Source organism: Typha angustifolia, chromosome 13 (assembly GCF_048772165.1).
Source record: "Typha angustifolia cultivar Huaian chromosome 13, ASM4877216v1, whole genome shotgun sequence".
In the NCBI taxonomy this organism is placed as follows: domain Eukaryota; kingdom Viridiplantae; phylum Streptophyta; class Magnoliopsida; order Poales; family Typhaceae; genus Typha; species Typha angustifolia.
Window position 1 is genome coordinate 3,386,870 of NC_133251.1, and position 23,107 is coordinate 3,409,976.

At 35.7% G+C, this 23,107-nt stretch overlaps 3 protein-coding genes, 1 long non-coding RNA gene and 1 other non-coding gene across 7 annotated transcripts; 3 read left to right on the forward strand and 2 right to left on the reverse strand.

Moving 5' to 3' along the window:
• Window positions 1-52: 52 nt before the first annotated feature.
• Window positions 53-2,406, forward strand: LOC140773038 (uncharacterized). Its single transcript, XR_012106396.1, has 3 exons — window positions 53-241; window positions 317-889; window positions 1,060-2,406. It is a non-coding gene; the product is annotated as an uncharacterized lncRNA (long non-coding RNA).
• A 1,719-nt stretch (window positions 2,407-4,125) lies between these two features.
• On the reverse strand, window positions 4,126-4,198 carry TRNAR-CCU (transfer RNA arginine (anticodon CCU)). Its single transcript has one exon. It is a non-coding gene; the product is annotated as a tRNA-Arg (tRNA).
• A 468-nt stretch (window positions 4,199-4,666) lies between these two features.
• Window positions 4,667-6,129, forward strand: LOC140774345 (uncharacterized). Its single transcript, XM_073117307.1, has 4 exons — window positions 4,667-5,103; window positions 5,460-5,563; window positions 5,726-5,844; window positions 5,937-6,129. The coding sequence occupies exons 1-4, from the start codon at window positions 4,881-4,883 to the stop codon at window positions 6,022-6,024; spliced, it is 534 nt and encodes a 177-aa protein (XP_072973408.1). The 5' UTR covers window positions 4,667-4,880; the 3' UTR covers window positions 6,025-6,129.
• Window positions 6,130-7,858: 1,729 nt separating this feature from the next.
• LOC140774781 (FH protein interacting protein FIP2) lies at window positions 7,859-15,055 on the reverse strand. Its single transcript, XM_073117898.1, has 11 exons — window positions 14,897-15,055; window positions 14,183-14,292; window positions 13,594-13,728; window positions 13,081-13,236; window positions 12,180-12,263; window positions 11,844-11,890; window positions 11,064-11,137; window positions 10,668-10,726; window positions 9,609-9,668; window positions 8,982-9,062; window positions 7,859-8,278 (listed from the first exon to the last, which is right to left on the reverse strand). The coding sequence occupies exons 1-11, from the start codon at window positions 14,943-14,945 to the stop codon at window positions 8,225-8,227; spliced, it is 909 nt and encodes a 302-aa protein (XP_072973999.1). The 5' UTR covers window positions 14,946-15,055; the 3' UTR covers window positions 7,859-8,224.
• A 1,790-nt stretch (window positions 15,056-16,845) lies between these two features.
• LOC140774954 (protein NAR1) lies at window positions 16,846-22,447 on the forward strand. Of its 3 annotated transcripts, none has more exons than XM_073118152.1 (11): window positions 16,846-17,202; window positions 17,384-17,466; window positions 17,960-18,113; window positions 18,591-18,777; window positions 19,424-19,550; window positions 20,343-20,520; window positions 20,625-20,674; window positions 20,985-21,156; window positions 21,271-21,397; window positions 21,520-21,611; window positions 21,966-22,447. In XM_073118152.1, exons 1-11 carry the CDS (start codon window positions 17,086-17,088, stop codon window positions 22,116-22,118), a joined length of 1,440 nt encoding a protein of 479 aa, XP_072974253.1. In that variant the 5' UTR covers window positions 16,846-17,085; the 3' UTR covers window positions 22,119-22,447. The 3 variants fall into 3 exon arrangements, with proteins under 3 accessions (XP_072974253.1, XP_072974252.1, XP_072974254.1); XM_073118153.1 differs by lacking the exon at window positions 16,846-17,202 and adding an exon at window positions 17,688-17,805 and having other exon boundaries at window positions 17,396-17,466; XM_073118151.1 differs by having other exon boundaries at window positions 20,985-21,397.
• Window positions 22,448-23,107: the final 660 nt, after the last annotated feature.

Sequence of the window (23,107 nt, forward strand, 5' to 3'; positions counted from 1 at the left end):
GGAGAATTTCTATTCAAAATTTTGAGGATCGCCAGGTAAATGCATGGTGACTTGAGCCAAATTACTAGCTGTACAGATTCTAACATGGATTCGTACTCCATGTGGTGAAACAGCTGTTTGTTTATATTCTACATGCTATAATTTTCTAGATTTTGGTGATTTCCCTTGCTGCCTCTCAACTACTACTGTCATGATGCTGCCATAGCATCCAAGTTAGTAAGCAGCTCGTGGCTCTCAGTAGGTCAGCTTTCTTTTCCTTTTTCTTTTTTTTGTCTTTTGTTGGATTGGTTATGAGCTGACGAGAAGCTAATTCCAGGTGCGTTTTAAGCTTTGTTCAGAGACATCACAGTGAATGATCTCTCAAAACTCAATTCAAATTTATAGCAGATGGTCCCCCAGTTATTGGGAAGGTGGCACCAACAAGCAGCTAGCTGTTTTCCCTACCGTACTCGAAAGTACAGAGTGGAGGGCAGGGATTGATAAATACGTGCTCCAATTCTCCATTAATCCACCCTGCCTTTTCAACTTTTTACTTTTCCCATTCCCCTCCACTCTCCATGGCCAATCCCCTCACACCTTGGATTTGTTTTACTCTCCGCCTATTTACTCTATAAATTAAACTGCCAAACTGTTTGATAGCTCTTGGTAGCACTCAAAAAACTTTTTCTTCTTTCTCAGTTTGATTCTGTTCGGCAGATATTTTGGAAAAAAATAAAAGTAAGAAGATTGATCTCTTGCCTCTAGCAAAAGCAAATTTGAATGCTACCTATCATCACTATCAGACAAAGCCTCCTTTTCTAAAAGCTTCTTCAGAGAGAGTTTATTTCATTGGCATGTCATTGCCAGGCCTAATATTTGAAGCAAGCCATCCATCAATGCCTATATATCTGTGAGTATATTAGTTTCTCTGTTGTTTTCCCTTTAATTCTCATTTCTAATTCCTGCTTCTTTGTTTATTAAAGTAGAATCGATTTTGAATTCTTGTCCTTAAGTACCAACTTGACATGCTGGACATCCACCAAGTACTAAAGTTGTTCTTTTTTTTTGAAAAAAAAAAAGAAAAGAAAATCCAAGCGCAAAACAGGTTAAAGAGCAATGAGATCTCCAGAAAGGACAGTAGCGGTAGCATTTCTGTCAGGAAACAACAATGGAGCCAAGCACCAGTAAATTACAAACAGGCTTGGAGGCCCCCACAAGCTTGCCAACACTTGAAGAACAAGCCATTCTCACAACAAACAGTGCCAAATACCCAGTACACGTCCCTATCCAAAATGCACTTCTTTTTTGTAGCTAGATTTATATATTAGTATATATAGATATATATATATATATATATATATATATATATATACAATATTTACACAATTGCAAATAATAACACCAACAAAGATCAGACGAAGAAACCACATTCAATTCACAACATAATGGAGTCGGAGCAGTCAAAAAAAGGCTCCCACTTTTCCACTTTACCCCGTAATTATCACAGATTTGCTGCCTCTTCTGAACTATGCAGCACTAACAATCTTCTGATTGTTAGATTTTAAGATAGTTCAAGGGGCATATTGTAAGTTTATAGCCGTTAATGAGGGGTGTAATGTGGACAAGTAAATGTAATTTAGGATTACAAGTACTCACTCTCTCTGGGAAAGGCTCCGCCAAAACCCGGCGCTGCTGAACCTGGCCATCATCTCCTTGTCCAACTCCGACTCTTCCGCCGACGGCGGCCTAGCCGGCCACGCGTGGAATTGGATTCTGAAGACTTCGTCTTCGTCGTCGTCGGAAAAGCCGACGACAGCCTTGGGCCGGAGAAGGACCGGTGTCGTCTTCCTCCTCCTCCTCCTCCGGCGAATCGAGTGGTGGACGAGGGCCGCCGGGAGCCTGACGACGGCGGAGACAAGGAGGCTGAGAAGGCCGCAGGGGCAACAGCAGAATATGGCGGCGCACTCCGCCGCCTTCTGGCCCGCCATCTCCGCGAAGCGCGCCTTCCTCCGCCGCGGCGGGCAGCGGGGCTCGAATCCCGACCTAGGGTTCCGCGCCGTCGCGCCCCTCTCAGCCATCCGGTCCGAATCCGACGGCTAGAAGAAGAGGTAGGTCTCCATCTCCTTCTCTTTCTGGAGTTGGGAAGAAGGGGTTATTTGTGAATACTTTAGAAAGTCGAAATAGAAGGAGGGGAAGAGAAGAAGCAACTGGTATTTATACACACACACACACACACACACACACACACACACACACACACACACACACACACAGAACGAGAAGAGATTTCCAAGGCAGAATAAGAAACGCGAAAACGAGGAGACGTCTATATATTAACACTGGAGTATCGACACACGGAATGTAAAAGAAAAGGAAGAAAGAGAAAGAGAATATGTTAAATAATGCGTTCTGGGTAGCTCCTTAAGGAGGTAGATTGTATATATTTCTTTTATTTTTTTATTTTTCGAGTATAAATGTAGTGTGCTGCAAAAGTGTATAAAGAAATTATATTTATCTAATATTTAACACATTTAATGTCAAGATATTTGGTTAGAGAGACGAGAGATGAAGACTTTTTTTTTTTTTTCCTGGTAAAATAAGACTCGTAAAACGTGGAAATTCTAGAATCGTCTGCTATCGGAAGACTCGACTGGGTTATGACTTAGGAGCGAACGCTGAGCTGGACTGCTCTATGACACGTCAGCGTGATGCGACCCATATCAACTCCATGCCTCTTTTTGTTCGCACGTGACCGCAGCCACAGGAGATCTGCATCTCGGTAGGTGGTGGAAAATTTTGGTACACAGAAAGAGAGAGAGAGCAAGGTGAATAAGATCCCTCCGATAACTCGGAGATATTCCGATGTCTGTTTATCTATCAATCTTCTAATCTTCGATGGTGTGTCAATGCCTTATCTCTGCTTGATATCACTGTCGGTGCTTTGATTGATTATTCATCTTCTTTCATTTTTGTGAATTTAATGCGTGGAATAGATTTATTGGAGTAGTGCTCAAGCAATCACAGCCCCTACATTGTTAACTAGTTGATAAGATTATTTTTAGGGAGATTTTTTTAAAAAATAAATCACATCCTATATTTTTTTATTATTATTATTTCCTCGTTAACACTCCATCTTTTAAAATTTTATTATCTAACCTCTTTAATTATTGAAATTCTATTAAAAACCCTAGCTCACTCATCAAATCAAATAATAATATTCTATCAGAGTACCGTTTAGATGATATTCTCAGATGCATTGAACTATTGTCTATTTTTACAAACGTCTCATAAATTAAATTTTAGTAAAACACATACCTCCTCCTGAACAATTAGAAATATCTGACGTCATCCTATATCGTCGTTAACAAAAAAGTTAGTAAATAAAAATTTAATTCCTCGAAAAAAAAATACTAAGATCATATATTCAGTGATGTTTGATTGAAAAAAAGTTAATAGTTTAGAATAAATTGAACTCCGTTGGTCGTTATCTAGCATCTATCAGGAATAAAATTCCACGTGGCACAGCACCTAACAAATTCCTACAAAAATGATTAATGTTCTCCAAATAATTGGTCATCTAGATTCTAGAAGATTGGATGGTTCCTGGATAGGGGGGGTTTGTACGGGTTATTTAAAAGATAGAATAAGTAGCTTGGAATTAGGATCACCTACTTGGTCTCAACCGTGTACTACTAGTTAGAGATGCTTTGCTTAGATATTTAATTAGTGCCGTGTAAGTGTGACCAAATAAATATACTACAACTAATCTCAAACCAAACCAAACCAATTTGAAATCATATATAAAGGTCAACTGCTGGAAGTGGGAACTTGAAACCAGTTCGTTGCCCATCTTTATACTCCACCAGATATTAACCAAAAGGAGGGTCTCAAACTCTGTTTAAATAGTATTAAATGCTTACGAGTTATAGATAAAGATCTTCCTGATAACTATTGGAAGAAAAGATTTCTCCAGAAGAAAAGAAAAGGAAAAGTATTTGAAGAGAAGAAGTGAGGAGTAGAATGGAAGGGTAAAAGCACTCAGCTGTTAGCCTGGTACTATAGAACTAGTCTAGACAATGGCAAAGCAGAGGAGTTGGGTAGAGAAAAAAGAGTAGAATGGAAAAGAAAAGGAAAAATTATTGGAGGCGCGCCAGGTAGGGGTCGAACCTACGACTTTCTGCTTAGGAAACAGACGCTCTATCCACTGAGCTACAGGCGCTTAGTTAAACTACTAACGGCATTAGTAGTAACCAATGTTAAGATGTAAATTGGATATGAATTAATTAGCTAAGTTCATGTTGGTTGAAACGTAAGCTTGGTCAAAGAAATACAAACATGAGTTAGTTGAGTTTATGTAAACTATTCGAGTTATAAATGAATTTACTTTTTGTTATAAACATGTTATTCAAGTTATCATCAAATCATCGTGTTATAAATAAATTGACAGAAAAATAAGTCATAAATAGGTTGATACGTTATGTCACAAATGAATTGAGATAAAATAAACATAAATACGGTCCGTTTAATAGTTGAGTTGGACAAGTCAATAACTATTTATGATCTAAATCTGATTATATTAAATTTGAGCACGTTCAAAATTATGATTTACGTGTCGAATTATTGGGTCGGGTTAAGAAAGTTAAAAAATAAAAGTTGCCACCATTAAGCTTGGTCTAGCTACCTGCTCTAACTTGATGACAAACAGGAGAGTCATGGCAATCCAAGAGGACTTTGTCTCTTTTCTCTTGCATGGAGGCCACGCACCCACATCCATGCCCACTATTCTGACACTCACTATTAGCAAGTAGCAACACCCCTCGAATTTATTTTACCATGCTAACCCCTCTAGAAATTTCTCCTCGTTATATAGGACGGACTAAAAGATCTAGTGACAGTCGATCATGGAGGAGGCTAAAGTGGGTGGTCAGGATAAGAAGATGATGAAGATTTTGGTGGCCGTGGACGACAGCCAAGGGAGTTTATACGCCTTATCTTGGGCTATCGATCATCTCCTTACGGTCGCCGGCACGGCAACGGCGGCGGCGGCGGCGGCGGAGCTCGGGTCTCTTATCCTTCTCCATGCTCAGCAGCCGTTGCACCACTACATGTATCCCGTTGGACCAGGTTAATCCTATCTCCATCTCCACTGTAGTTGGTCTACTATTAACAGCTTTTAAGTTTTATTAAATCTCTCTACTCCTAAATCCGAGCTTGAGATATCTTTTAAGAGATCAATCAAAGACAGAAGGTTTGAAGGTCTCATACCATGTCAACCTATGCGATAGTTGCTATGTTATTGTAACAAATCTATTATAACCAAATGACTTCATTCAAAAATAATTACCCTTCTGGGATTCTCCTGAGGGTATCTAGCAACAACAATAACTCGAGCTCAAAGGCGAATAGTTTCTTATATTTGTTTTCCTTGGCAAACTCTTATATATATTGAGAGGCTTTTGATTACATTTCTTTGGATGCAGAGGTTTATGCCACGTCTTCAGTGATAGAATCCGTGAAGAAAGCTCAAGAAGAACACTCAAGGGATGTGCTCAACAAAGCCCTCCATATTTGCCAAGAGAAGGGGGTAATTAATTAAGTTGCCAATTTACTCCACCACTAATATAATTAACAACTATTTTGGACATCATATACAAACACACAAGCATATAGTTAGTGATTAATAATTAAGTAGAGATTAAATTCTCTTAATCTGTAGTTCTTTTTCTTCTTTTATTTTTCTGAGTAGATAAGAGCTGAATCAATAATGGTAGATGGAGATCCAAAGGACATGATATGCCAAACTGCCGAGCAGATGCATGTTGATCTCCTCATCATCGGCAGTCGTGGTCTCGGCACCATCAAGAGGTAATTAACTTGCTTAATTAGTAGCCAATTAGTCACACTTAAGCATTAATACTAATCTTCCTAACAATTTAATCTTGTGGTTGCTTTTATAGGGCTTTCTTGGGTAGCGTCAGCGACTATTGTGCTCATCATGCAAAATGCCCGACTCTAATAGTCAAACCACCCAAGGCCACCCACTAGTTTCAAGTTTTTTTTTTCCCTTTCTTTCTTCTTCCATTCCATCTTGATCTAGTTTTAGTAGTTATTTTGCAAATCTAGACTGCTTCACAACCTTTTTTACTGCTACTTTCAAGTGATATTATTATCAAATTACCTTCTTTGCTAAATACATGACAAAGATCAGATGAGTTGCATTCAAGTAACAAGCATGCCATGGATGTTGATAGTCTTTTGAGAATATAACAAGCTCAAGAAAATATAGCCCTATAGAGTTCATTTGTTTGCTAGCTTTTACAACTAAAGAGTTCTAGAAACAAAATCAAAAAAGAAGGAAGTATTGTTCTTTTTTTAAAGGAAACCAAGGAGCTCAAAAGGAAGGAAGAAACATACATACCATCATGTATTCAATTTCTCTAGTTCTCAACGCAGTGGAAAGCAAGGTGCAAGGAATGAAGCCTGGTCCGAGATCTCCTCTCCTGAGTAATAATTATTGAGAAGTATATAGGAGGAGATCTTGGAACAGTCTCCATTCCAAGCACCCACTTCCCTTCTCCCAAAACTTTGTGCCTTCCTACGATCAGTTTCGTATGATTAATCGTCAATCTAAGACCCTCAACAAGACTATAATCTCATGATGGCCATATGATCTTAGGGGGGGCAGCACATGATGGGTGGGAGGAATAAAGTATTAGGAAAAATGGGTGGGTTTTGGTTGAGTTATGTTGTCTTCTTCTATAGTCTTCCTTTATAGGAGTGAGGGTTGGCCGGCTTTTACAGTCTATTGTCTGAGGAAAGGAATATGCAACATGGGGGTTATGTATATAATAAGCTGGAAGTAGGGGCTTGAGAGGATGGGAAAAATGAGACTATGAGAGGTAGTACTTTTTTGATGAATTTTAATTTGCAAAAGTTGTCAGGTGATCAGAAAGGTCATCTGCCAACATCACAAGGAGACTTCAAAAAGAAAAGAAAAAGAAATGAAACACATCACAAGAAGAGGGTAGTTTTGGCTTGTGGAATATGTAATATATATATATTTATATAGGTAATACTGGAAAATCTACAAGCAAAAGTTGCAGAGGATCTTAGCAACATCAAGACTTATGTCTAGCTCATCTTGTACGAATGTTCTTAGTTTAACTTTCTATATTTCTGTAGTTCTGTGTGCTTAATATGTTTAGATATGTTCAGATGATGGGCCTTAATACACTCCAAGAAGTGTACAAAAGAAAGAAACCTGAAATCTATCATGTATGTGTACCTCCAGGAAATATTATGCATGAGAAGTTCACTTTAATGTCAATTGAGGTTTGAGAGAAAATAATTGTTGGAACATAAAGTCTCTCTCTCTCTCTCTCTTCACACACACACACACCTAATAATTGTATCTCTTTACAGTTGGTGTCATCATCTTTTGCACCAATCATTTCTCTTTCCACTTTTATCGGAATAACAAGATCTCCATATTTTTCATCAAAAAGGAAGCAAAAAAGAAAAAGAAAACAAAAGATCTCCTCCTTTCCTAGGAGAGGAAGAATAAGCTGGTGCATGAATTCTAAGTATGAACAACAATTATAATTGTTTGGACTGAAGGCCTTATTTGATTTGAAATTAAATCCGAACTTGATCTTATTTTTAATTAAATATAATAAAATATATATATATATTTCATTACTAAGACCAGTTAAAGAGTTCTGAGAGTCCGAAGGGGTCCTAAACTTTAAACAAACAGGACCAACGATCAAACTCTCTCCTCTGTGAGCTTTAACTTTTGTAAGTAATTGCTGCCTTGATACAGTATCAATGTCATGGGCCCACTAAATGTCTCAAGCCTAGGGAAAAAAGCAAGTGTTCATAAAGAAAAAGTAAATCAATATAAAGCAAATCAATGTATCCCAGACTCCCAATATGTGTAGTTGAGAGAGAGCACAAAGCAACTAACATGATTCCATGTTGCTATTACGCAGGTACAACAAATGTTCTCTTCGCAACATGCAATCATTCTTGAACTTCACACACACAATTCACTTCAATATGATGATTATAAGACATATCACCATTAACCCACATAAAAACATAACAGTTGCTACCAGTTTTCTCCTTCACACAGTAGTCACAATCTGTACAGGATCCCACCAGCTTGTAAATATGCCCATCTATAGTACAAATAAGTTAAAGCAATCGTGTTTGATTGGTAAGCCCTTTTTTGGCTTGTTCTGCATCATCTGATTGCTCCTAGTAGATTTGCACCACCAAGCTTAGCGCCATCCAATTGCTGTTTTGCAAAGTAAAAGATGAAAAGAATGAGTTTTTTGCCATCCTATTCTGTGGACAAAATATCCTGAGATTTCACTAGGTATTCAAAATCGACGTCAGAGAAAAGAGTACAATAAAGAAAAAATCAGTTACATTTTCTTTCCATATTACATACTGGTTTGTGTTCTCGTAACATCCCAAACGTAATACAGAAATTCCACTCATCGCCACAATATTATTGGTACTGTTTTATGTTCTATCTTCCATGTCATAGGCAAAAGATGTAAACCAGCAAAAAAGGACAAGGAACAAGAACAACAGACTTTACCAATAAGAGTCTTGACTAACCAATGCAAGCGATTCAGGTCAAGTCTGATGAAACATGAACAAGTTTGCTTAATTGCCATAAAATTCCCACAACTAAGATCTCAAACATAGTTAGTCAAGAAGTTAGATTTCTGAACAAGGACAATGGATGACCTAACATCTTGAAAAAACAATAAGGGATTGCCATGGAAAGTAATGGGGCATATGATGGTCATGAACAGCTATAGATGACTGACGACAAGTAGGAGTAGTAGCTCTTTCAGTCTCCATGACTTTCTACATATAAATGGTAGTGGAAAGGCTCAAAACATATTACTAGAATGTCTAAGCAACTTCTACATTTTTTTACAAGCAAACAATATTGACAGAGGAATTCAAACAGGCTGCAGACTTACAGTTTCACGCAGATCAACTTCTCTCAAATAAGCACGCTGAAGATTTGCACCTTGCAAATTTGCGCCAGCCAACTTTGCACCCTTCATGCGAAATGAAGAATCCTTATATCAGCTGATTTAGAAATAGAGCTGCAAATGAGCATAAAGAAGACTACCTAATGCTTCCTTCTTTTACACAAACAATTTCTTCACTAATCAAGTTTGACAAAAGAATTCTATGAAGAAGAAATTAAAATGCTTGTTAATTATCGTAAAGAAGAACCCTTTTCCTAAAGATAGCCGGTGTTAAAATAAATACATAATAGATCAAGCCACAGAGGTGCCCTCTGGAAATTCTTACATTTTACAATTTTTACAGTTAATGATGTTGAAAACTTGAGACCATAATGTTTTAGAAGAAATTAAAATTGTGGTAATTAATGGGAGAAATATTTAATCGGAAGGAATCATCACCACCACGACAGAGACACATATACATGATATAATACATAATATGGCATATATAAAACCTTCATAATCATGAAGGTTTTCATACCTGGAGTTTGCACAAAGTTATAGCTAAGTCATTTTTCAACATGAACTATAACTTTTAACTGTCTAGCAACAGTAGACAAAATAAATCTCTACCTTGAGATTGGCTCCTTCAAGATTAGCTCCTTTCAGATTGGCATCCATAAGATTTGCACTCTAAAATTTTCCAAACATTGACACATCATAACCAGTCTAAATTAATAAACCAGGAAGTAACTATATATGAATGTCAAAACATTTCAGAATAGCAAATTAACTGTTCTGCTTTAGGAGCATTAAGATTTGCAATGCCAAATGTATAGTTGGTCTAATCTTTCTTAAACAGAATAGTATATAGGTCTACTAAAATTCAAACAAAGTCTACATTAAGTATAAAGATCTGCAATCAGAGGTAAAATGAATTGGAAGTATGAAAAGTCATCTCAGTTTTAGAATGTCTGGCTCTAAGACAACTGCACAAAGCAAAATAAATTACATGGCTAGAAAATAACTTCACAACAAAACCCCTTGGAAATATAGCAATGGGAACTGTTAGTAGATATTGTTCATGCCGTTATGATGAAACACAATTTTAAGAAATCATCTTTTCAAGATACCACAGCTATACTGTATGTTCAGGTAGTTGAAGCTCAGGGTATTCTACAGTTGGAAGCAAAAAGCAGATCTTATCGATCAACAAAATTGAAAGTAGAAACTCAAATGCAGCTGCAAGAAGATATAATTCAGAATAAACAGGGTTTCCAGCTTGAAGACAGAATTCTAGTAATCAAGAGTTGCTAAAACCCCACTGATCGTCAAATAACTGTTTAGAATTTGTTTCTTTTCTTAAAAGAATAAGAACACTATACTAGTATGTATTAGTCAGCAGAAATATACTTAGTAGTCAGACTCCATCACACCATTGTGAAGAAAAGGTATTAGTATGGCAGAACTATCTCTATTTCATCCTTCAGTATCTTTAATGATATTCCGTCCAATACAAGAAGATTAATTCACTCACTTTTATTCAATTACTTCATCAGTAACTGAGAGCAATGTAAGGAACCTTATATACCTTGTTTTCACACAATAAAAAGAGATAACTATTATTGCCAAGTCAAATAACACGAAAAAAAAAAAAAATCTCGCATAATTAACACAAAGTAGTTACCCAACCTGTAAATGTGCAGAACGAAGGTCTGCTTCACCAAAGCTACACCCTATCAGGCATGCATCTGCAAAGAGCAAGCTACAGTTAACTTTATAGGCAACAAAAGATAGTTATCCAGAAGAGCTGGTCAGACATTTTTCCAGTCAAAATTCACCAAGTTTGGACTTTTGGATATTTCAGCACAGTTGCACTACAGAAGATGTGTTAAGTCAATTAGTTGTAATTTATCCATAAAGGAAGGAACAAATTTCTAATGATGATTCAAGCACATGTAGTTCTGAAACTTATTTAGGTACAGACTAGTCAAGCAAAACACAGGACATGCCACACAGATATTGAATCAAAAAAATTCAGAAAAAGAAAAAGTGCTTAAATGTTAAATGTTTCATAAAAGATATTACCTTGCAGATTTGCACTCTGAAGATTTGCCCTATCCAATGAAGCTCCACGAAGATTTGCTCCAACAAACTCACATCTGCAATTGACCACATAGAATCATTTAGGAAAAAAAAAAACTAAAAAAAATGCGTATGGAAAATTTTGAAATGCCTATGACCTTTAAGTCAATGAGTGTTGAGAGGTTCTATGTCAAGTATGTTTAGAGAGTCGAGAGTATGCAAGACTCTTGAGAACGAAGCTCAAGAAGTGCACAAGGCAATGGGCATAGGTATGAGCAGTAGGTGATCTAATTTAACGAAAAAAAAAAAAAAGAGAGCATCTCAGAGCTATATAATGAACTAACAATAGTTTAAGGATGTACAAGGAAGATGGGGGGCACCAAAAGCTCCACCTAATTGATGAACTGAATTGAAAAGGACAAAATGTATTAAGAATTGAGGGAGTTAAAGCTTGGTTGGTGTCAACCTATGTATTTGCAAAGGGGATTTTCGAAATAATTAGATTAAATTTTCGTGTAAACAAAGATTAAAATCTGAAAACAAGAAGTTGCCTGATTAGTGAAAGACGAGTTATAAAGTCCTTTCTCAGTAGCAAGAAGTCATATGTTATTTATTCGTTACCCTTTTCATAACGATGAGTCTCAAAACAAGAAGTTTTTTATGCACTGAACATGATGATGCATCACTTTTATTATCTTAAGGTTACATATAGACTAAAATTAAGCAGGTCAACAAAGTTGAACTTGAGCATATCTATTAGCAACTTGTTGAAGTGTATCTTACTCACGCAAGATTGCATCTTGGAAAATCGAACCATCAGCTTCCACATCCTGTTAAGATAAAGTTGCAACATTATATGAAGTAAATAGTGTAAAGATGATTTGGATAAACGGTAAGATATTCCTTCAATAGAAACAGAAGATGAAGATGAATAATCAGGAAAGACGAGTACAATCAGTTGATTATACCTCTGGAGGCAAGAAGATCCATAAAGTAGAGTTAGTGTAGGCAGAAAGGAAAACACCCATTTAAGCAAAGGAGAGTTATCCACACATTAGGATGTAAAGCGATGTAAAGCGATGTAAAGCAATGCAGAAAATTAAAGTGTATATAACATACCCCAAATTTAGCTTTCTGAAGATTGGCACATGAAAAAATGGTTTTCTTGATACATGCGTAACTGAAGTCAACGAATGATAGGTCCTGTAGACCAACAAAAAGAATACTTTTGGGCGTCCAGTATTTGATCCAAATGAAAAATCATACAATTGAAGAATAGCATACAAAGATTCAGTTTCAGTGATTATATATGTACAACCAAAGATGAGAATGAAACGGAATCTATATATATCAAAACATATAGTCTAAAACATACAAAGTAGAAAGTCACAATTGTTTTCATCCTCAATCAGAAAAAGCATAGTAAATGGCTACATCAGAAAGAATCCATACAACTCTGTATTGTCTAGAGCTTTCCTTTTTTTTCAATTACAAAATAAAGATTTTTCTCAAAAAATGTGATAAAAGGAAGAAATATTTATAAATCCAGTTAAGAATTCAAATTCTCTAAGTCTGATCTAGAACTTATCAATTGCCAAGCAGTTAATTGTTATTGACTTCTTTTACAAGTAGAACTAGCTAATTGGTCAAAAAAGACTTTGAAGCTGATCACAAATAATTGAGAAATCCAAGGCTATGAAAGTGACCATTATTCTGGTAATTCTCAATCATGAGACTAGACTCTATCTTACTTTGGTGATCAGATGTTATATCTTACTTTGGTGATCAGATGTTATAACTTACTTTGGTGATCAAATGTAATATCTTACAAATGCTCTGTGTTCCAATTAAGTTTGTCCTTAACTATATGATGGCAAAAAATGATCACTGGTAATCACATGCATCCAATAGAAATAATGAGATTAAACTTAGCAATATTAATATGTCTGGAAATAACACCCGTGCATGGTTATTCATTTGTGAAGTTAAATGATCCTGTAATTACACTCCTGTGGCTTACAAGTTTAGAGAGATCAAGATAAGAAAGATTCACGCCACGAAATCTGACTCTCTCAGTTTGAATGCATTTGATGATATCTATGCGCGTCAATTCAGTTTCTGAGACATCTTCATCCTTTTTCTTCTCCAATTGTGCATTTATATGGTCTACTAATCCCTGCAAAATTAACAAGAAGTGAGATTAATATAAAGAATCTAGCATACAGTTACAGTAAACAAAAATGTGGCAATTGGCAAAGAAATAGTTTTTTTTCTCATGAAGTTTAAGAAATCAATTGGATGATCTGCAAAGTGTTAAACATTGGTGGCAACTTTGACAACAGTCTTACAAGCGACAAGATACTGAATCATCATAGATTGCTCAAATAATAGCAGTCATGTTGATAGTAAGGTCAGCAATATTTGAACTAAACATTGAAAGTAACAACGAACGCAAAACCGATTGATCTCGGCATGAGAAGGGCAGAAATGACATACTAAATTAATGGATGTAAGGAAAGAGAAAGCGAATTACAAGTAACTGATAATATTCTGCTTCTCGCAATAACTCTTGATACTCTGACTCCTGAAGTATGGGAACAACGCCATCTCTCAACCAATTCAAAATGTGCCTGAAGTGTTTCCCATCCCTATCAACAAATATCATTCCCTGCAAAGGATTAGTATGGCCAAGCAATTAAAGCATGATCCAGAATAATTGCTACCACAGCAGCTTGATAGCTGATCAAATCCAACAAAAGATAAGACATTCTTGCTTAAGAAGAAAGACTGCACAGTGGAGGCAATTATTAGTTCTTATAACAAATTTCAGTGTATGAAGATGGTTCCATGACAGCAAATCATGGATAATGCTAGCAATAACAAGTCTTTCTCACGCAGATAGCCACCATAAGCACACAAGAAAAAAGAAAAAAAAATGGAAAATTTTTATCTAGCAAAGGAAGACAACTATTGATGTGGATTCTGGAAAAAACGCGATCCTTAATTCAATAAATGAAACAAAGAATAGCATTCAAAGAACAGAAGGCATCTGGAACTAAGAAATTTATATTAAGTGTCAGAAAAAGCTGCCACATAATTTATCGCCAAGAATAGACAAGTACCGAATCAGGGTCCTGACTAATTGTATGCCTGCCACTGAACATTGCTGCAAGCATGGAGTCAGGCTCACGCTGAGTAAGTGTATCAATCGTCGTTGTGTACTTCTTACCACCTGTAAATTGCAGAGAATTAATGAAGTGTGACATAAAGAGGCTCCCAGAATTATAAAAAGTTAAGCTGATAAAATATAAAAGAACAGGATTGCATCACATCTGCTGAATTTATTACCAAACAACCATTTAAAAAAAAATAGCATTCATATTTCATCAAGCAGAAAAAAGCAAGAATAACTCATAAAATACCAAAATTTGGTTGATTAACAACCAGTTCCCCATAAAAAATTACACCTTTATAGGCCTAGATGTTGCAATGTTAGCAAGTCAAATCAACCATTATGCAATAGTGCAGCGAGCATTCCACCAGCTCGCATCTCTCGACAAGTTACGATTTTTTTTTTTTTTTTGGGAACCCTATATGCCAGCCATCAATTGTTCGACGAGAAATCCACAGTTCGGAGCTACAAATCAAAGGTGCACTTCTGTTCACCGATAAATCCGAAACCTTTCTAACTTTCCCCGATCGCCAAAAGGTCCCAAAGGAAAAGAAAAAAAAAACTTCAACTTGATTCTGGATTAGATAAAATAACAGAAGGATCGGAGGGAAAACAAACGATCTTACAAGAATCAAGAGAAAGAAGGTGTTAGAAGACATCTGACCAATATTGAGGACGACGGGGGAAGGCGAAAGGGGGTAAGTGGAAACCATCGCCGTCCTCTTTCCTCTTCCTCCGACACGAAGCTCACGGCAACCCGAGACGGAGTCGCTTTCGCCGCAGTGATTAAATTGGCCACGGTTCCCAATTCCCGTACTTACCCCTAGAAGAAGTATTCACTTCCAAGTTCCAAATGACGATTCTACCCTTAAAACTGTGAAACTGCCCCCGGCACCAAATCTAAGCGTTGTACTACAAAATTAACACATTTAAGCCAACAATCTAATCATACCTAATTGTTTATCAATTGATTTGATGAGGTTAAGATTATCAAGCATATAATAGGAATGCAAAATTTTAAAAAATATTACTGAATCATTATTTTTTAAATATATTAACTTGCACATTATTGTTTAATAATTATATTATCTTAATATTTTATAAAGTAAAAGATATATATCATTAACTAAGAGTAATATATATATTAAAATAAAGGTATTGATGTCTTTCATAATTAACTCCATAAATTTTAATTAAATTTTATCAAGTTAATTAGTTTTTATTATTTATATATCTCTCTTATTAGTTTAAGATTGATTTAAATTAAATTTGATCTCTAAAAAATCAAAATTAAAATATTTAATATTAAATAATATCTTCTATAATTAGGGTATAATATTCGGATATAAAAATTCGCTATTATAGTCATTGAATTAAGATGATAAATTTTAAAGTGTATTAAAGTATTCGGCACATCATTTTGCACCCAAAAAGAAGAAGTCATTGATTAAAAGATAATAACAATTTGATCTGATTCGCTACCTCATTCATGGTGGTCTACCGAACACCCAAAAAATCTCACCCGTAGAATAGTCTACAGACTTAACTAATCTACGTTGACCTTTGGATCTTACTGTAACATTATAGACTTTCAATAAAAAAGAATGAAAGAGAAGGGGAAAAGACATTTCTTTTAAGACTAAATTAATTATAAACGGAGACAGAGGCAAGTTATGGGTTTGATTCCCTCAATGAAAACATTAGAGTTAATAACGGGCATTTTTAATAGTTGTCTGACTTATATGTTAAATATTATTAGTTTTACGAATCTATTATTAATAAAAGTTAAAAAATATCTTTTGTTTTACTTTTATTACTATTTACACTTAATTTATAGGCTATAAGGATAAGACAAATAACAGTGGCAGCGTTTGAGATATTGTAATAGTTTGTAAGATCGATCGATTTAAGTTTGATCAAAACTCTTTTTCTTTTATCATTTTATTTTCTTGTTCCTTTTACAGAAAGATCTATATCCAGTTAACTCTGACGACACAAATCTAACTCTAGTATATATTTTTTAATTTAATTTAATTTATTTTATTTTTCTCTTAATTCTTTCATTTCGTCCGCTCTTTATTTTATTTCTTTTACTGCATTATAATTTTTCTTTCTTTTGTTTGATTTTTTTTTTCTTTCACTCTCTCTAATCTATTCTTATTTTCAGTTTTTACTACACCTTAATTTTTCTCTCTTTATTTTCTTTTTTTAATCATTTTTTAATTTTTAAATATTTTTACCATATTTTAAATAATATTTAAATTTTATATAATTGAAAAAGTCTATACTGATATGTATCGTTTTCTGGAATACGATCTTTTATTACCTTAAATATTACAACCCCAACAATATCATTATATGTGCAAAATGTATAATTACAGCATAATTATAAAAAAAAATGAAAAACAAAGGATCACCGACAACTCAACCAAAATATCCATGAGTAGGATAATAATAATAATAATAATAATAATAATAATAATAATAATAATAATAATAATAATAATAAAAAGATCCAGCTTTCGGTTCACGTGCAAACGCACGTGCTCCCTGATTTGTTGCGAGTATAATACAATGAAGCGAGAGGCGAAGCCGCAATTTGGGTCAGTTTAACCGTATACACATACCCTGACCTCTTCAGGGAAGACCGCAAGCAACCAACCGCCTTTCTCTTCCACCTCTTCCTCTCTCTCTCTCTCTCTCCCTCTCCCTCTCTCTCTCTCTTGGCGTCTCCCTTCAAGTCTGATCCTAATCCCTTATTTGTCGACCGCCATAGTTTGCGGGGAAACTAGATATCAGGCTATCTTGATCCCTTTGGGATTTCGGAAGAGACGGTTCGCGTGTAGAGGCGAAATGTCGGAGAAATTCTCACCGGCGCTACGCCTCGCCGATCTCAATGACTTCATTGCACCGTCGCAGGACTGCATCGTCTCGCTCAACGCCACCAAATCCAAGCACGTGAAAGCTGAGGTATAGACCATACCTAGCTTTGACTTTTGGGAATCGGACTTAAACCTTTGAGAAATTGTGCTTCTTTGAAAGTGGTCTGGAACAAAGATTTTATCTTGTTTTCTGTTTTAATCATCTAGAGATATTCCGAGGTGAAACTTTTTCCCTTCTAGGTTCTCTTACCTCCTCATGTTATTTGCAGAGCAAAGCAAAAGAAAAACCCACTAGCCAACAATCACAAGCGGAATCGGTGAAGATTTCGCTGAAGGACTGCCTGGCATGCAGGTAGAAATCTTTCTTATCCATCTTATGTTTTTCGATTCATGCTACGAAGTACGTGTCGGGTGATTGCAACTTATATAGTAGTGAGTGTCCATGGATTGCTTAAGAGTCTTATGTATGAAGAATGATCCTGGGATTCATTAGACACCACAATTTCTATGTGTGCAATTTTCTTTACAGGTGCTTCCAATAAGTTAGTAGTTTGATGCACTTGTTATCTCCAGTGAGATATTTTGCAGTACACATTGCTTCTATAAACTGGAAAGACAATTAGCAAACAGTTGCACAATTAGTTATGGAAACAAGAACAGGCAATTATCATATCCTCTGTCAATCACAAAGGTAGGTTGTTTACAAGCTTTGTGGGCGTTTTTCGTAGGTTATACCTCATTTAGTCAAAGCAATGCTCAATTAAATACATGCATTTGGGTGAGTGTGCATATATATTTTCTATACTGACCAAATAAAAATAAATAACACATTTATGATTTTGCAGTGGTTGCATAACTTCTGCAGAAACAGTTATGCTCGAGAAACAAGGTTTGGATGAGTTTCTCTCTCATGTCAATTCGGAGAAGGCTGTTATTATTTCTGTGTCCCCCCAGTCAAGAGCATCATTAGCTGCTCATTTTGGTCTTTCTCCATCTCAGGTAGATGTTCTAATATATTACTTATAATATGCTATTTATGGTTAATGTTTTTATGTTGTTTGGTATTATATCTATCTGAATTCATCTTGATTTAAGATTTAGAATATATATTAGAATTTTTTTTCACAAACTTTCTCATCCAAATATAGTACTCTTTCGCAGGGATTTAATTATATGGTGGTCTATATAAAAATTTGGTGAAATTAGCAACAAAAGTTGGATCTCATTATTTATTAAACATAATGCTGGTTAGGAATTTAGGATACAAAGGATAACCTCCTTGTCCATCTCTTAGAAATCACGACAAGAATTTATTTTATTGCATCATGCAAATAACTCTTATTTGTTCATTTTGAACTGGTCTTGTGCAGGCATGTGCTTCTTGTCATACATGTAAATATTAATGACTGATACATGTCAAAACACTTCTTGTTTGGTTTTGTAAAATCCATGATTTGATGCCTTGTCTTTTCCCAGGTTTTCAGGAAGCTGACTACTTTCTTCAAGTCTTTGGGAGTGAAGGCTGTCTATGACACAAGTTGTAGTAGAGATCTCTCCCTCATTGAATCATGTAATGAATTTATTTCCCGGTACAAGCTACATCAGCTTCCTGGAAGCAAAGAATGTGGATCAAGCCTACCCATGCTTTCATCTGCATGTCCTGGTAAATAGCTCTTCCTTGTACTGCTTTTGTAGTCAAGAAATCTGCAATTTGACACATGGTCAATTGGTCATTGATCCTTCTTTAATATAACATTCAACTTATCAGTAGTTGGCTAATGAATGGTTGTACACGAGTCAACTTTTTCGGACCTGTAATTGTTTGCCTTGTTAATCGTATATCAGCCCAATAGAGTAATATGGTTTATAGCTTCATTTTCTGATCTGGACTGCCACTTACTGGCCTGTAGAATCCCAATTTGAAATGGAAAGACTGCAAAAGGATGCAATCTTAACACCTCTCCCTCTCTCTCTCTCTCTCTCTCTCTCTCTCTCTCTCTCTCTCTCTCTCTCTCTCTCTCTCTCTCTCTCTCTCTCTCTGAGATTGGAAATAATAACTTGATAGCCAATAATTAGTTCAAAAGATGTTCATGTAGTTGGCTGCTAACACCCTTAATATTGTTTTTTTCTTCTTTTGTTCGTTTTTTGTATATTTCCACTCCACACTCAGTTAAGTGGAATACATAGATACATAATAAGTAAGCATATAACCTTTTGTTTATAGGTATTTTTTGCTTCTCAACTTTGCAATTAAAAATGCTAAACCTGTGCCCTTATTAACTTATGATAAGAATATTTATTTCACCCAGGTTGGATATGCTATGCTGAAAAGACACTTGGATCATATATCCTACCCTATATTTCCTCTGTGAAGAGTCCCCAACAAGCTATTGGATCTGCCGTCAAGCATCACATAATTCAAAAACTGGGTCTCATGTAAGTAGGATTCTTTTTCTGCAGATATACTTGATGATAACATCTATATTTGCGTCTTATCTTGAGAACCTTTTTATCTCATTGAAGATTTAAGTATTTTGTTTTGCCTTACGATGACTTGAAAAATTCTAGAAATAAAAAAGTGTTAGGTTTGATACAGATAAGGCATTAACACAGAAAAGAAAGGCTATTTGTGAAGTATTCGGTATTCCAATATCTATTTGATATCAGATACATAATTGTCAATGATTACTACACTCATTTACGTTATCAGATTGTGAACTTGCTCGGTCTCATTAAGTTCTGATTTTTCTTCTCTTTTGTGAAGCAGTATAACTCATCTTCCTATTTGACGCTTTGATTGAAGTGGGATATTATATGACATGGTTCAAAGTTTTGCTTTTGGTTGGTTCCATTTTTTTACTCATAGAAAAATATTAATATTTCAAGTCAAAATACAACGGTTTTAATCTACTGTGGTTCAAAATAAATGTTAAAACTAAAAATCTTTATAGTTTCGGCCTTAACCAATGACCTTTGGCTTTAGTTTTCACTAAGTTTTGGCTGTTATTGTTCTGCCTTGGGTGAAACTTCAAACCTTGATTAGATCTCCCTTTCGTCTCCTGTGGGGAACTTTCTTGAAACAATCAATTAAACCTCTAATTTAGTATTTAGCCACAAATATGCTAGAACTTATATATAGATTTTTATATGATGATTTAACAGATTTGGTGCTTTTCTTGTTTTGCTTAATAGTATGTCAAATTGACACCATGTTTGCTTATATTTTAGGGCAGGCAATGTTTATCATGTGACGATAATGCCTTGTTATGATAAAAAGCTAGAAGCTGTCAGGGATGATTTTGTTTTCTCTTTGGATCACGGAGAAATTGGCGATGACAATTTAAGCATGAGGATTGCAGAGGTAGACTCAGTGCTGACGTCTGGTGAAGTGTTGGATTTGATACAGGTGAATCATGATTTTCATCACTCTATTCTAGATTGATCTTTTACTATGAAAATAAGAATCTTAAATAACATTTCTAATGGAACTATTCTTCTTCACTGCTGCAGGCAAAGTCTATTGATTTCAAGGCCTTGGAAGAAGCTCCACTAGATAGACTGTAAGGCTCTTGTGTGTTTTTCATGCACTTTTATCTTTTCCCATTAATACATGTATGTTTGATGTTTATATTATCCAGAAATTGGTTTTTTGAGTTTGTGATGAATCTACTTCCCTGAGATCTCCTTTTGTAGTTATTATAGGATTAGTGTCTCTTTTTTCCCCTTTTGTGGAGATAATTTGCATGACTCCATCTGGTTGCATTTAACATATTTGAAGTCATTTTACAATGCTGCATAGGGGAATTGAGATGTAATATTTACATCACTTATCTTGGTTTAGGAAAATTAACCGATGTCTTTCTAACCTAGGTTAACTAATGTTAATGAAGAAGGGCATCTTTATGGGGTTTCCGGCGGCTCTGGAGGTTATGCGGAAACAGTTTTCCGTCATGCTGCAAAAACACTCTTTGGTAGAGATATTGAAGGTCCGGTTGACTTCAAAATTATACGGAATTCAGATTTTCGTGAAGTGACACTAGAGGTGTGCATATCTTCATCTTCTGTCTTGTTGAAGACATTTTGCCCTTTCACTAATTACTCAAAAATAACGATTAAAGTAATATCATTTAAGTACAGCAATTTGTCCTATATGCAGGTGGAAGGCAAGCAAGTATTGAAGTTTGCACTTTGTTATGGATTCAGGAATCTGCAAAATGTTGTTAGGAAAATTAAGATAGGGAAATGTGACTATCACTTTCTTGAAGTTATGGCATGCCCTTCAGGTACCTTCACTTGAAAGAGTTGAAGTTGAGACTTTCTTTTACACCTCAATATCTTATAGCGGAACTGTAGAAGTTATGTAACATGTATAAATCTTCAATTCTTCATAATATCTCATATTTAGGTTGCCTGAATGGCGGAGGTCAGATAAAACCAAAGATGGGTCAGTCTGCCAAAGATGTTATCCAGTCACTGGAGAATGTATATATGCAAGATGTAAGTCTTCGGCTGGGAAACCAGGCGTGTTTACTGCTCTTTACTTGGAAAATCTCATTTCCTTGACCTTGTTGCTTTATTTTGCACCATGTTTCTCATAATTTCTTTGATATGCCATTACTTCTTCTGGCTTCCTTTTTTTGTATTTCTGATCATATTATGGTTCCGTGTCATATATGGACAATATAATATTAACATGAGGGTATGAGAGACACAGAGTACCCTCTCTTTGGCGATAAACACAAAATCACTTTTGCGGACTTTGAATTTCCGAGATGTTTCCTGTGGTCAGCTTGGAGAAAGAGTTGCTTCTCCTGGATATTTTATGGTTAATATCTTTCTCTTTGTTAACAGGTATTAATTGCCAACCCTTTTGATAATCCTATTGTGAAAGGATTGTATGATGAGTGGCTTGGAGAACCTGGTTCAGAGAAGGCAGTAAGGTATCTACACACAGAATACCACCCTGTGGTGAAGAGTATTGCTTCACAGCTGCACAACTGGTGAGGCAAGCTTCTTGTTCCCATAGCATCGATAGCATCCGTGGCTTCAGTTGGCTGTAGTCTGCAGTGAATTGGTTTGTCAAAACTTGTCCTTGACCAGAAGGACATGCTTATTGTTCAGTCTTGCTAACTTCATTTTATGGATGTTATCTTTGCAATAGGGAAGAATAAATTTTGTTTAGTCAGATGTTGTAATGTACTTCACTCGGTGCTGCTGGATAAATGTAACTATATTTGTCTGTGCTTTTGTAGAGTTAATATAAGCCATTCTTTATCTCTGTAAAGGGTAACTTTTGGCCGTATTATAACAGAGGGTGGATCCTCTTTGAGTTCCTTTATTTTGCTTTTGATGATTGTCCAATAGAGTTTTACGTGGATCTTTATGAACATTAATCATCTCAAAGAGATTATCTAGCCTAATGGTTGGTTGATTGACCAATCTATATAGTCAATCAGAACACGATACCAAGGATTATTGGATTGTATCCGGGAGCTGTTTTTGTGGGTATATTTCAGCTTCACTTGTGTTGCTTTCCTTCTACGATCCTTGTACCCTCGTTGGCATTGAAGAATACTTTTGCTTGTTATTTTAGCTGCCTTTGTCTATCATGGTCTCCAAGGCAAGAGATTCTAATTTCTAAGCATGTTATGGTTGAAACGAAACGGGTATGTTTGGTCGATTATTCTTCGAATGAGGAATGCTTCCAAATGATCGTGCAGAGTATAAGGTCTTTACTAACGCTGTTGATGAATGGTAAGTATATATCTTCTCTATTACTAGTTTATAACTGCATAAAGAGTATATCATTTTTACATAAAGAGTATATACCATCGCCAGTAAGTTGTGAATTAATAGTCCAGACTTGGGCTTCATAATGGACTAATTTTGGGCCGACGAATGTGCCCATAACGGCCAGTTTGAAAGTTTTAGGGCTTTCTCAAGTCCGTTGTATTTCTCCGCTTCTCCCGTGGTGGTGATAGTAGTAGTAGTAG